The sequence below is a fragment of the Phalaenopsis equestris genome, unplaced genomic scaffold (assembly GCF_001263595.1).
Source record: "Phalaenopsis equestris unplaced genomic scaffold, ASM126359v1 Scaffold000061, whole genome shotgun sequence".
Taxonomy (NCBI): Eukaryota; Viridiplantae; Streptophyta; class Magnoliopsida; order Asparagales; family Orchidaceae; genus Phalaenopsis; species Phalaenopsis equestris.
The window spans coordinates 845128-859142 of record NW_018164503.1 but is presented as its reverse complement, the minus strand read 5'-3'; the positions used below and the strand labels follow the sequence as shown (position 1 = coordinate 859142).

Genomic DNA, 14015 nt, shown 5'->3' with positions numbered 1-14015 from the left:
TATGTGCAGGAAGAGTCTTTAGTTTTCATATATTTGCATAATACAACCTCAAAATAAAAAATAAATCACCAACATTAATTCCTTTTTTTATTCAAATATATGGACGTTATTCGTATATAAAAAAAGCTTTAAATATTCCTCGAACGTTAATTAACGTTAACGTCTCCCAGCAGCCCAGGGGCACGTGCTACCTATCCACCTGCGCTCTCTACCCTCTAACCACTCCTTCAATCCAGCACGTTCCCAACTTCCTTCTCCCGTGCAGTGCCCCGCCACCTATTTAGACGCTCCAATCCTCTTCCCTCCCATTTCATGTCCCCCAAATCCCCTTCTCTCTCTCTCCCTGTTTTCCACCATGTCGATCCTCCTCCTCCTCCCCCTCCTCCTCCTGCTCCTCATACCCTTCTTCCTAAACACTAAACGATCCAACCTCCCCTTACCTCCAGGTCCCAAAGGCTCCCCCATCGTCGGCAACCTCCTCCAACTCGGCCCCAAACCACATCAAACCCTCTACAAGCTCTCCCAAACCTACGGCCCCTTGCTCCACCTCCGCTTCGGCCTCCACCACATGATCGTCGTCAACTCCGCCTCCATCGCCTCCAAACTCCTCCGCAACGATGCCATCATATCCAGCCGTCCCACCAGCTCCAGCGTCAAACACCTCGCGTACAACCACCAGGATCTCATCTTCGCGCACTACGGCCCCCGATGGCGGATGCTGCGAAAGATCTGCGCGCTCCAGCTGTTCTCGCCGAAGGCGATGGAGGATCTCGCTCCCGTGAGGGCGGATGAGGTGGGGAGATTCGTGCGGGAGTTGGCGGGGAAGGGGGATCGGGAGGAGCTGGTGAATCTGAGCGAGGGAATAAGTGGGTGTGCGGCGGATGCTCTGTCGAGGGTGGTGGTGGGTAGGAGGGTGTTTGGGGATGGAGAGGAGAGCAGGGAGTTTAAGGACATGGTGGAGGAGATGATGAATCTGTCTTCTGCTTTTAACATTAATGATTTTGTGCCCGGCCTTTCTTGGCTGGATCTTCAGGTAATGCATGAAAACCAACATACCATTGATGTAAATATAAAAATATAGATGTTAGATGTGTAAAGATGTTAGATGTGTAAATTGTGTAAATACATAAGAATTGTGTGGAACACGGACAGCATGAAAACTTAATTGCGTACAGAGTATCAGGGTTTAATTAGAGCTTTGAAATGCAGGGATTGGTGGCGAAGATGAAGAAGCTGCATCGGAAATTTGATGAATTTTTGGATAGAGTGATTGAGGACCATAAAGCGAGGCTGACGGAGACTGCGGATGAGGTCTCCGGCGGCGGCGGCGGTGGCCGTGGACGGCATAATGATCTGCTAAGCGTGCTGATAGAGGCGAAGGAGGAAGCGCATGGGGAGGGAATTACTCTCACTGATGCAGACATAAAGCCACTTTTACAAGTAATAATTAATTGCATTGAAATATATAGTGGTATATACGTAAATCTTCTAATGTTTTTTTTTTATATAAATTCCAATAAATAACTAAGTGTATATCTGACGCAGAACATGTTCGCCGCCGGTACCGACACGTCGTCGAACACAATCGAATTCGTTCTCGCGGAGCTGATCCGCCACCCCGACCTTCTCTCTCGCGCCCAACAGGAACTCGACAATGTCGTCGGCCGCCGCCGCCTCGTCGCCGAAACCGACCTCCCCAACCTCCCCTTCCTCCAAGCCGTCATCAAAGAGACCTTCCGCCACCACCCCGCCGCCCCTCTCTCCCTCCCCCGCATCATCTCCGAAGACCACCAGATCGACGGCTACCTAATCCCTAAGGGCGCCACTCTGCTCATCAACATTTGGGCCATCGGCCGAGATCCGATCGCCTGGCCCGACGAAACACTGTCTTTCCGGCCAGATAGGTTCCTCCCCGGCGGGCAACACGAGCGGGCCGACGTGAAGGGGAACGACTTTGAACTAATTCCTTTCGGCGGCGGGAGAAGGATCTGCGCCGGGATGAATTTGGGGATGAGGATGGTGCAGTTCATGGCCGCAACTCTGGTGCACTCTTTCGATTGGAGATTGCCGGAGGGGCAGCTGCCGGAGAAGTTGGATATGGATTTGAGCTTCGGGCTCACCCTGCACCGGACCGTACCGCTCATGGTTCGACCGGTCGCCCGGCTTGAACCGGAGGCTTATTTGTGAAGCGGTTGTGGACCGCTGTGGTGGTATAAATGTGGAGAATTTATTTAAATACGGGAAGTTTTCATGTCATAAATAAAGGGTGTTAATTCAGTCAATGCAATTGGAGTTCAATAAATTGCATGTCATAAAGTTTCTAATTTAGAGGCTATGTGTGTAGATACATAAGGATTTAGTGGCATGCTTGTAATTTTTTCCTTTTCGGGGTGGGGTTTTACAGATGCAACGCAATTCTTATGAACTTTCGTATCTAACACGGGAACTTTAATTTTCTACATTTCTAAAAAAAATTCTCATTTCACTTCTAAAGTATTATTATCATTTATTTTTTAAAAAGTGAAATATACTTATTGATGCATGGTTAATAAGGTGGTATTAATGCAAATATCAAAATTTTGGTGTTAAATTTGTAAATACAAATGAATTATGTGGCATATATGTAAAATTTCCTCTTTTTTTCCATAAAAGTTCTCTGTTTTTGGTCCTATGGTGATAGAAGTATTCTAGAATTTCATAAAGGTTTGAGCATACTTTAATCTTAGCCTTTAATTTGATTCTGATGGTTAAGAATTTTCCATCCTTTAGGCTATAGCTAAATATTGAAATATATTTTAATTATTTTATATTTCTAGTTATCTAAGAAAATTATAAAGTTAATTTCATATAATTTCGATAAAAAAATTGAACTGTAAATTATTTAATTCAAAATATATATCGTTCTTCTATTTAAAAAAAATAGAAAACTAAGCTCAGAGCATACATTTGTATGCATCTTACTAAACGAATGAATCAAATACATGCTTTTTAACTAGTTATTCTTGAATAAGATCTATATTAAAAAAACTATTACTAAACGAATGAATCAAATACATGCTTTTTAACAAGTTATTCTTGAATAAGATCTATATTAAAAAAAAAAAAAACTAAAAAATAAAAATAAACGTAAAAACCTGTTTTTTTTTTTAATATAGATAAAAACAAAAACAAAAAAAATCACAAATAACCCCTTCATTTATTTATTTCTCGAGCATGCCTCTTTTACTATATCAATGAGATTCACCATTGATTTTTCTAGAGTTCATGTTATGCTGCAAAGCACCAAATAAAACCTTTTCTTCAAGTTCAATCAATAGATGAGTGTGCATGATTGCATGTGTAGTAGTGGTGAGGGTCTAGATTAAGAACGTGCAGATGATCTGTACATGCAGATGGATGTACTCGACGTATACTCGTATACTCAAAACGTACTCGAAGTATTCTTGGGTTAATACGCATGTTAGGATGACTCCCCGTAATATTTTCTTCCAAAATTAAGCGGGGGGGACGGGAGCAAGCATAACAAATAAGGATGATGTTTCATAGAAATGGGAACACAATAACACAACACACCCTCATACAATACATAAAATATTCCCATTTTAACATTTTCCTACATGCTAAACAATAAAATTAGACATGAAATTGAATCAAATCCAAACAACTGTGGGAGAGAAACATCACTATACATGATCAGGTGAGAATGAACAACATATAAAGCAAAATTATAATTAAAATTACATAAATACCTTTCTAGGTGAGCAGACTTCAGAAAATACCAATAAATGAGGCTCAACTTTCATTTACGTCTGCAGTCTAAAATCTGGTCCTAAAATACCAATCTGCACTGCATCTCCAGTGTACAAATTCAACGGTAACCATTGCCAAGTATCTGGTCCTAAAATTCATTTTACTAATGTAGATCAGTGATAAACTACCCAGTACTAATACTGGTCAACGAATATCTAAAATATTACGAAAGCTCCAGATCCAAAAGATTAATCTAAATGAATAAGAAAAATAAATATATAAATAAATCGACCCATAAAAACAAAAGCAATCGGTATGCGCCAACATACACAAACATATAGGGATATCAGAAAAATTTATCGTTCGCAAAAACTCGTGTTCAGCGTACTAAATAAAGTTGTAATTGTATTATTTTTTATGTGAAATTAAAGATTTTGAGTGCTATATGTGTAAATATGAAAGTTTGGGAGTGAGATATGTAAATACATAAGAATAGTGTGCTATGTATGTAAATGCCCCAAGATTTTTTTATTAAGAGAAATGGTACGGTTAAAGGAAAATATAAACGAACCTGCATAAATCTATTCACGAGCGAGGGACGATTTCTTCGACAGCAGAACTTGCCGGTTTTTCAACTCCCACAAACTTTAAAATGAATTCAGCCACAATGTCCGGCTTTTCCACATGAGGAAGATGGCCACAATCTGGTATTTGATGAAAATCTGAATTCGGCAGTTCAGCATGCAACCTCTGCAGAAAATATTCAGACAAAAAATTACATGATAAGGGTGGAAGAAATTTAGATGCTGGAATGGAACACAAATATATAAATTTGGGAAACCAAATCCTATGTATTTACATATCTAACACTTATTAAACTTTGCTTTTTCATATCAATGACACCATCTTTCATGTCCTATAAAAAAGGCCGCCATCTCTAACTTTTAAAAAGAGATACACCTTTTCATGCATAGATAAGGTGATATACGTAAAAATCAAAGCTTAGGTGTTAGACATGTAAATATATATGAATTGAGTGATATGTATGAAAATCTTCCTGTAAAATTTTAAGCAGAGATTCTTATCCAAGAAGAGTTCCAAATGTTGATTGGCAAAACATCATTTTGTAAACTTGAATAGCATTTTGAATTCTCTTTAATGTTGAAAATAGCGCAAAAAAAAAAACTGACGGAAATACAAACGAGACAGACTCAGTCCAGAAGAGGAAATTTCATGTCAGACAAAAGAAATGATAGAGCGAATGATGGAACTATAGGAGGAAGGGTCAATCCAAGAAGAACTGTAAAACTCCAAGGAAGGTTGGTAGTGAAGGCCAAGACGGCAATTTCTCTACAAATGTCTCCGCGGATAAAAGTCAATGTGACTCCCTGATTTTATCCCTACAAAATCAATTTGCAACCCCTTAGATAGTCACTTCAAGCTATCCAAGGAACTACAACCCAAGTTTGAAGCAGAAAAAACATAGATGAGGAGAACTCCATATGCTTCATCGGTTGGAAGTTTGATATATATTATGATTTATACAAGACCGGATATTATATATGCAGTGGAAGTTGTGAACAAATACATGGGCAATCTAGGCAGGTATTATTGAGAGGCAATAAAGTGGATTCTCAAGTATTTTAGGGATAGGGAAACAACCAGCAGTGCATTTTGCTTTAAAGTGTTGGGATCAATCTACAGGGATTCAGATCAATGTAGATTCAGATCTAACAAAAGATTTGGATCGTAGAAGAAGTACAATATAATATATCTTCATTATGGGGAACACAATAGTGAGTTAGGTTTCTAAACTGCAGAAAATTTTTGCACTTTCAACAATGAAAGTTGAATACATTGTCATCACTGAGACTAGCAGAGAAAATATACAACTAAAAGGCTTTCTGACAAAACTGGGAAAGGAGCAGGGGATTGGAAAGCTTTATAATGATAATATAAGTGTTATTCATTTTGCTAAGAACACTGTTTTTCATACCAGGGCAAAGTATATTCAACTAAGGTAAAAGTTTCTTCACTCTCCCATGATATGTGCAATTATTCTTGGAGAAGATACACAGATCAAAATCCTGCAAATATATTGATAAAGATGGTGGCTATCGTCAAACTGGAGTCATGCTTGGCTTCAGTTGAAGTCTAGGATGGTTGAGACCGAGGCTGAACCTCACTACGGTATGTGACTAGGAAGATGCTACAGATGGAGGTATATATTTGGAAGACAGGTTTTGGGTGCTATCAGTTTTCAAGTGGGAGATTGTTAAGAAATGAAGCCTAATAGAGCACCCAGGAGTGGACGGATGGTGTACCAATGCCATATCAATGCAGCTACGCCAGCCAAAATGTTACCAAACAGCATAACCACACCAAGTAGCATCGTTTCCCATGTAGCACAAAAGAAATAAATAATTACATACAGACCACCCAAAACATTGATATAATAAATTAACCACCTAGGTAATTTTGTTGAACAACCGAACTGATGTATTTACAGGTGCCACTATCAAACTATTAAGAATTTGATAAAAATGAAAAATATGGGTTGGGATTTTACCATGAATTTTGATATTTGAGTGAGAATTTGAAAAATGGATGAAAGAGGGTGGTTGTTATGTAAATAGCAAGTTTCTGGTGGTCTATATGTAATTGCCCCAATAAATAAATATAAATGTTCAAACAAAGATCAAACCAGTCCTAGTTCTGTGTTGGTGATACGATCATTTTCACCCCATAAAATTAGCGTCTTTTGTTTTACCTGCAGAATGCAAAAGATTAGAGAAAAATAGAATTTTGCAAGATTATTTTTACTGATTGGTGCAGAAGAAATTCAGAAAAGAAAGAAGAGCAATTAACATAAGGCATTTCTAGCCAGAAATAAAAAAAACACCCCATCTAAGTACTATAAAGCTCAAAATTAACTATACTTTCCACTACAGTAAATCAGACGCATAAACTATTATTATTAACATAATCAACAAAAAGGAAGAATGCCGATTTTTTACTCTTTTCATGAAGTCTACTTAACAATATTCCTATATAATATTAATTAATTAATGTTGTTAAAAACAATTCTGCAGCAAAATAAAACTTCCACAGGATGAAAAAATGTTCCTGACATGATGATATGAATAAGAATAAATTCCAATCAGAAAAGTATAGAGTTAATCCTACATAATGCGTGCGGAATGAATATCACAAAAAAAATCAGAATATAGTATGCAATTGCAGATCTTGCCTCAAGCTTTCAGCAGACTGGAAGGTTTCTTTTCAAAAATAAATTCTTCCAATGTCTCCATTTGGTTTTTTGTAGCTTAATTGATCAACTTGCATGAGTATAAATCTCACGTCTAGAATTTCATATTAAATTGAATAGAACTATGCATAACTTTTCAAGTTTCAAAAGTCTGTGAAACAAATATGCACCCAAATCCACATGCAGTAAATATTATCAGTAAAACCAGTATTGATTTTAAAATGAGTAAGCATTTTAAACAATTTTAGCAAACTATATTCCAAATAATAAAACTACCTGCTTTATTTGCTGTCTGACGTTATAACCTCCGCTGAACATAAAATCAATAGTCGCATCTTCCCACCAAGGGAGCAAGCAATGTAGACGACCTATCTGAAATAGAGATGGCAGTTTTTAAAATTTAACGGAAATATATTAAGAGGCACTTTATATTTCAATGATATCTATGATCTTAGAAGTCAAGTCATTTCACAAAGAAGATGACAGAAGACATAAATTTTAAAAAAGAAGATTTACATACATACCACATAATTCTATTATATTTGCATATCATTTTTACATGCATACCACCCTACCAATGCATGAGAAGCTGTATTTCACCTTTTAAAGGTTAAAATGGTGTTATTTTTTTATGTGATGTGAAAGATTTGGGTGGAATAATGTAAAAGGTAAAGTTTAGGTGTTAGATATGTAAATACATAAGAATTAGGCGGTATGTGTGTAGGTGCCACAAATAGGAACATGTTTACCTATTTTACATAACTCATTCTGCACAAATCGATAATTAAAATAGAAATATTAAAAGCTCTAATTGAAGCAATAACCTGAAAAAATATGTTTAAGTTGAAAAAAAAGTATCACATAACAATTCCTTACATTTGTCCAGTCGAGTGAACGGCTAAGTGAAACATTGTTGAACGCTAATATGTTGGCATAAAGCCTCAATGGAACACTCTTTAATAAGGACACCTGGGAAAACAAGAAAAGACTTTAGCACAAAAAATATATCAATCTTAACTCTTAAGAAGTATTAACTTGGTAATATGAATGAGTACAAAAATAAGAAAATAATGCAAATTGAAAGCCTCGTTCCCAACTTATTTTGGAAAAAGAAATGTTTCTCAGAACCATCATTCAAATCACTTCAACACCATACATGTGTCATATGATATGTGGAATACCATGCACCAGCATTATTTTTACAGCATGCCACAAAGTTGATGTCGAAGGGGTTTTTGTCTAAAAGGGTGTGAAAATTGTTCTTCAGAAAAGAGAGAATACTTGCAAAAGAGGCTTTCACGGGAACTATTTCACAAAAAATCCAAATTTGAAACACTTCTTACCCCAGCATACGCTACAATGCGGGATAATTTACTAAGATTTCCTGTGCCGTCTGCATATACACTTGCATCAATCAAGACCAACCTTGTCACCTGCCAGTCGTAAAAGAAAGGCTTGTAATAAATTAAAAGGAAATTTACATACATACCACACAATTCTTACTTATTTACATATCTAACACCCAAAGTTTTATACTTAGCACTTATAGCACCTTGGTATCATAAGCCTATGCATGAAAATATGTATTTCACTTTTAAAGGGTAATGATAGTGGTATCGTTGAAGTGATGTTAAAGATTTGAATGATATGCATGCTAATATGAATGTTTAGGTGTTAGCTACGTAAATACAAAAGAATTTTGTGGTTTGCATGTAAATGCCCCTAAATTAAAAGAATTTGAAATGCTATTAGCAGAAACATATCATAAAATGGAACAATTTTTGTAGTGGTGTGATGACATCAAAATGAAATGAAATTTCCTCGTTGTAAGAGAACTTAAACATATTACAATCGAAAAATAGTTATTTACAAATCACTAAATTATATTCAAGGATTGATAGTTTACTGCCTCAGGATGAATCACCGAAAAGTCAATGGCAACAGAAGCTCCAAGACTTGGTCCTACTAAAACCATCGGTCGCCCAATATGTGTTCTCCAAAGCTGAAATGCAAATTAGTAGATTGATTAGCATCTTCTCAAATAACGGCAAATAAGTAGCTGAAAATATAATAAAAAAAATCTAAAGAACACAATAGATGAATTATTCAAAGAATGAAATTTTATGCTGCCAGACAAGGAAAACCATGACATAAATCCTTTAAATTCTTGTGTAAATGCTAGAGCGTCCCTTGGAAATGACGCGTTGTATGACCTGAATACAGTGATATTTATAATAGATTAGATACTAAAGAGAGCGAAAAAATATATGCATAAACTAGTCAAGTAAAGAGAAAAGAAATGTAAATATTTAATTCAAGTAAAGTGTATTAAAGATAAAAAATCAAAAAGTGATTTTTCTAGAAGAAGATATTCAATATAGGTGGCTGGGCTATTTTCATACACTTTTCAATAAAGTTTCTAAAATGAAAATATGATGGACACATGATCGACCTATAACATTACTAATAACAAAATGTTTTATTTTTACCCTCGCATTAGTAAAAAAAGTTGAGGAGGCTTTAAAGAAAATCAATGGAGGAAAATCAGTTGAGTCTGATAATATCACAATTGAAGTTTTGAAATATTTAGGAGATTTGAGGGTTTCTTAGCTTACTAAACTCTTTAATATTATTTTAAAAACTAAAAAGATGCCCAAGGAGTCTCAGAAGAGTATTTTGGTCCCCATTTTAAGATAAATGGGATGCACAAGAGTGTGCAAATTATAGAGAAATTAAGTTGAAGTGTCATACTTTAAAAACTATGGGAGAGGGTAATTGAATATAGGTTAATTGAATATAAGTTAAGACGTGATACAAAACTTTTTTATAATCAGTTTGGATTTATGTCGGGCAGTTCTACCATAGAAGACATTTATTGAGAGGTTTGATAGAGAAGTACAACGAGAATAAGGAGGATCTACATATGATTTTTATTGATTTAGAAAAAATTTGTGATAAGATTCCAAGAGAATTCCTATGGAGGGTTATAGAGAAAAAAAGTGTTGACATGACTTACATTCAAGTCATTAAAGATATGTTTACTGGAGTTGTTACTTGTGTTCGAGCGGAAGGATGATTAACCAAATATTTTCCTATTTCAGTTGGATTACATCAGGGACTGGCATTAAGCCCATATCCTTTTGCTTTAGTAATGGATGCTCTTACTGAACATTTAAAGGAGGATGTGCCTTGGTGTATGATTTTTGCTAATGATATCCTTCTTGTGGATAAGACTAGAAAAAGGGTTCAAGTTAAACTTGAATTATGGAGGTTTACTTTGGAGTCTAAAGGCTTTCGTTTGAGTTGATCTAAAACTGAATACATTGAATGTAATTGTTGTAGTAGTAGCTCTAGTGGCAGAGTTGTAAATGTGGGTTATCAAATCATTAAAAGGTGTGATCATTTTTGATATCTCGGTTCTATAGTTCAAAGTGATGATGATAAAGGTGGGGTCTTATTAGTAGAGCTCAAGTTGGTTAGTTAAAGTGGAGAAATGCATCAGGCCTATTGTGTAAAAGAAAAGTACCGCTCAAACTGAAAGGAAAATTTAATAAGATGTTGGTGAGACCTGTAATGCTCTAAGGCGTAGAATGTTGGCCTTTAAAAGAGAAGCATAAAACAAAGTTAAGTGTTGTTGGGATGAAAATGCTTAGATGGATAAGTGGTTTGACACTTAGAAACAAAATGCGAAATGAATATATCCATAATAGGGTTGGTGTAGCTTCAATGGAAGACGAGATTAAAGAGAGTTGTCTTAGATGGTTTGGTGACATTAAATGCCAACCATCTGATTTTTTTCTTAGGAGAGTAAATGTTTTACATTCGGCTTATGTTAAGAAAGGCTGAGGCAGACCTAAAAAAACTTAGGTAAACTATATACAAAATGATCTTAATCTATTAGAGTTAAAAGAAAATATGACACTCAATAGGACGCAATGGAGAAAAAAGATTCATGTAACCAACCCCACTTAGTGAGATAAAGAGCGGTTGCTGTTGTTATAGACGAGGAAAATACAATTTAACAAAAAACACCTCGAAGATATAGCAATTATGAATAAGCAAGAACATCAAACAACATATCATCAACACTCTCCAATTGAGAATTGATATAGGATCATGGTTGCTCACCAAGTTGTCAAAACCATAGATTTGTTTAAAGATACAAGCAAAAATAGAATATGGCAAAGAAGTCATATCAAAATACAACACAAAAAGTGAAGAAACAGATAAATGTATATGTTTTAAAAAGCCAACACCTATTATATGAAAAAAGAAGCAGTGCATAAAGTCAAAAAATATTCAAAATTAATACTTAGAGCTACCTCGTATAGGTGTTCACGTTTTGCAGCCACAGAAGTTGATGGAAGCATTTCTAAAAATGCAAAAACCAAAAGGAAATCAGGTATGAATTTATAAGAACCTACAATCATTTCCCAAAAATCCAAATAATAAGGTAGAATGGTGCAAATTAAATTAAGATAAAAAAAGTACTCAAATCAGAAAAACCCCATCCAAGAATGTCCACAGCCCATGTCTCAAGTCCACCATGCTCGAGATATGGATACACATATCTCCATTCTAAACATGAACTGTAAAAAGAGCTCAACATCAGGTGGCGAGAACCTTCAATGCACGAGCAAGAATTATATGGAAACAATAAAGTTATTACATAACTAGAAACTGAAAATACAAGATTTGCAAATAATTCATAAACTTGCTTATTTATGGGTATCTAATTAGTAATTTATTAGAAGATAACTCCAAAGAATCATGATTCATTAAATGGCAAGATTATTTCCATAACAACTACACATAGCAATTTGAATGACTAACATATGATTAACTGAACTGTTAATAGTTTGAAAAAAAAAGAGAAAAAAAAAGCCTGTTGCACCCGAAATTGATATGTTTTGCTACATTTTTTGCTTAATTAAAAATAATGGAGCATTCATGACACTATGTTTTGTTAATCTTGATGGATTCTTTCATCTTTAATTGTTTCACATGCTATTTCAATATTATGCAGGCATGCAGCACTATTAATTTTTTGGGCTAATTCTTCAATGAAAGACATTAACCAAATATATTAGAATTGGCGAAGAACATTTTCAGGTTACCATGGCTGAAATTCATACATAAGAGATGGCGTACCTGTCGAAACCATGGAGAAGAACAACTGGTTCAGTTGCATTTTGTTGTGTTGGCTTCACACAGCTACTCATGATTGAGCTTCCCAAAAACTGCTCTGAAAGTTTAATCATAGAGATATTTGGAGTAAAATATGGAGCCTAAGGTATCATTTTATGCAAGAAAAAGAAGTTTCTAACACATTATTTCATCTTGGTGTTAATTTTTAAGTGCTTAAAGTGCCAAAATAGTCTCTTGGCTGTTTACATGGGACAATTTAGTCTTAAGAGTTTACAAAAGTGTCAAATCAGTCCTCATTAACTTTAAATTGGGGCTGAAATAATCATCTGTGAAGACTATTTCAGCCAATATTAAAAGAGTTTGAGAGAGGCTAAATTGACATTTTATAGACTTTGGGACTAAAAGAAATTCTTGCAAAAAATCAAAGGACTTTTTCAAGGCAACTTTTAATTGGGTCGTTCTCTAACTAATTTACAAAATGTTCCATTTTTGCTCAGGATGAGGAACTTCAACACTCTCACTACCAAAATAAATTCAAGTTAATCTGTTATTTTCAAGACTCTTTAGGCTAGTGTTATTTCCATAAATCGACCATTTTGGTTCTTTCTGTCAAGACTTATTAATTCCCATAAAATGAAAAACCATGTGCATAATGGTCCTCTATATTTGGTGTTTATATACTTGATGGAAAACCTCTTCCATGAAGAAGCTTAAGAAGGTATGAAGAGGTACACATGATCTCTTCATATTTGCAATACTGAAATTATGGGATAGATAACTGAATGACCAGAGAACAAACAACAATCGTCGTTATTGGCCTTATCCCAACCATTTGGGGTCAAGAAAAACCAAAAAATAGGAAAGATTAAAAACATCAGTGATAGTTTTGCCACAAAAATATGTGAGAACCTGTTAACATCAATTTTTTTTTTTTTTTATGTCACGAGTGTAGGGTGTCCACTTGCATGACTCGGGATAGCTTACGGTCTGTCCGCAATCATCCGGTAGTTTAGACACCCACCCAGTACCTTTCGTCACATGTTGAGGGGCACGTAGCCAGGACATCCGGTAGTTTAGACACCCACCCAGGACCTTTCGTCACATGTTAAGGGGCACGTAGCCAGGATCATTCTGCTAGGTTTTGGCTTTCGCTTATGCGGAGGCCAGTCGGCATTCTGCACATTCTGCTAGGCTTTGGCTTTCGCTTATGCGAAGGCCAGTCGGCATTCTGCACGTCGGCATTCTGCACGTCGGAAAACTCTAATCGGGTCAACGAATATTATTCGTCGCGTCGCGCGCGAAATTGGCTTGAATTGGCCCGATCACTAGTTAGCTCGTTCAGATGACCCCGGACGACGAAACGAACCACGCGAGTAAGTTTGGAATGTCGATTCCACTTACGGAGGATGTCCACTTCACTACGGCTTCGCGGGCGGGGTAAAAATGTGTGAATTATCATTTTGGACACGATAGTCGAAAAAGTAGTCCGGATGACCCCGAATGACGAAACAGACTGCGCCAACGCGTCCGGAACGTCGATTTTACTTAAAAGGTGCAAATGCACGAATAATAATTATAATATTATTATTATTGTTTTTATATAATATATTATATAATATAATAATCTTATATAAAAAAAAACCTCGCTTCTTCCCCTCTCTCCCCCATCGCACGCGATAGATCCGCCGCCCAAGCCCCCCTAGCTCTGAGGTCTCCTCCTCCTCACCGCCGACTTATCCTCGAGGGTGAACGAAGTCGTCGGCGCCCTCTACCTCGTCGGAAACCCTCCAGCCGTGCAGCCCAGCGCCGCCACCTTCCTCTTCTTCTCGGCCAGCCGCGCTCGCGGCGT

The 14015-nt window shown here is 36.4% G+C and overlaps 2 protein-coding genes across 7 annotated transcripts in view; one reads left to right on the top strand and one right to left on the bottom strand.

The window, feature by feature from the left end:
- Positions 1–372: 372 nt before the first annotated feature.
- On the top strand, positions 373–2464 carry LOC110019582 (flavonoid 3'-monooxygenase-like; the record flags this gene model as incomplete). The annotated part of the gene is given in 3 exon segments (XM_020717310.1): positions 373–1033; positions 1210–1440; positions 1546–2464. Coding segments are annotated over 3 exon segments (1534 nt in total), but the record flags the coding sequence as incomplete, so codon positions are not given.
- Positions 2465–3448: 984 nt separating this feature from the next.
- Positions 3449–14015, bottom strand: part of LOC110019550 (2-hydroxy-6-oxononadienedioate/2-hydroxy-6-oxononatrienedioate hydrolase-like) — an 18572-nt gene continuing 8005 nt past the window's right edge. The window contains exons 2-11 of one of the 6 annotated variants that reach the window (XM_020717258.1): positions 12170–12258; positions 11510–11607; positions 11341–11390; positions 8925–9020; positions 8362–8451; positions 7895–7987; positions 7295–7390; positions 6455–6520; positions 4322–4500; positions 3449–3898 (exon numbers count right to left, since the gene is read on the bottom strand). In XM_020717258.1, the coding sequence (XP_020572917.1) occupies positions 4336–4500; positions 6455–6520; positions 7295–7390; positions 7895–7987; positions 8362–8451; positions 8925–9020; positions 11341–11390; positions 11510–11607; positions 12170–12258 (843 nt within the window). In that variant the 3' untranslated portion in view covers positions 3449–3898; positions 4322–4335. Of the gene's footprint in view, positions 3899–4321; positions 4501–6454; positions 6521–7294; positions 7391–7894; positions 7988–8361; positions 8452–8924; positions 9021–11340; positions 11391–11509; positions 11608–12169; positions 12264–14015 lie in introns of all 6 variants that reach the window. The other 5 variants (XM_020717253.1, XM_020717254.1, XM_020717255.1 and 2 more) reach the window with 5 other exon arrangements.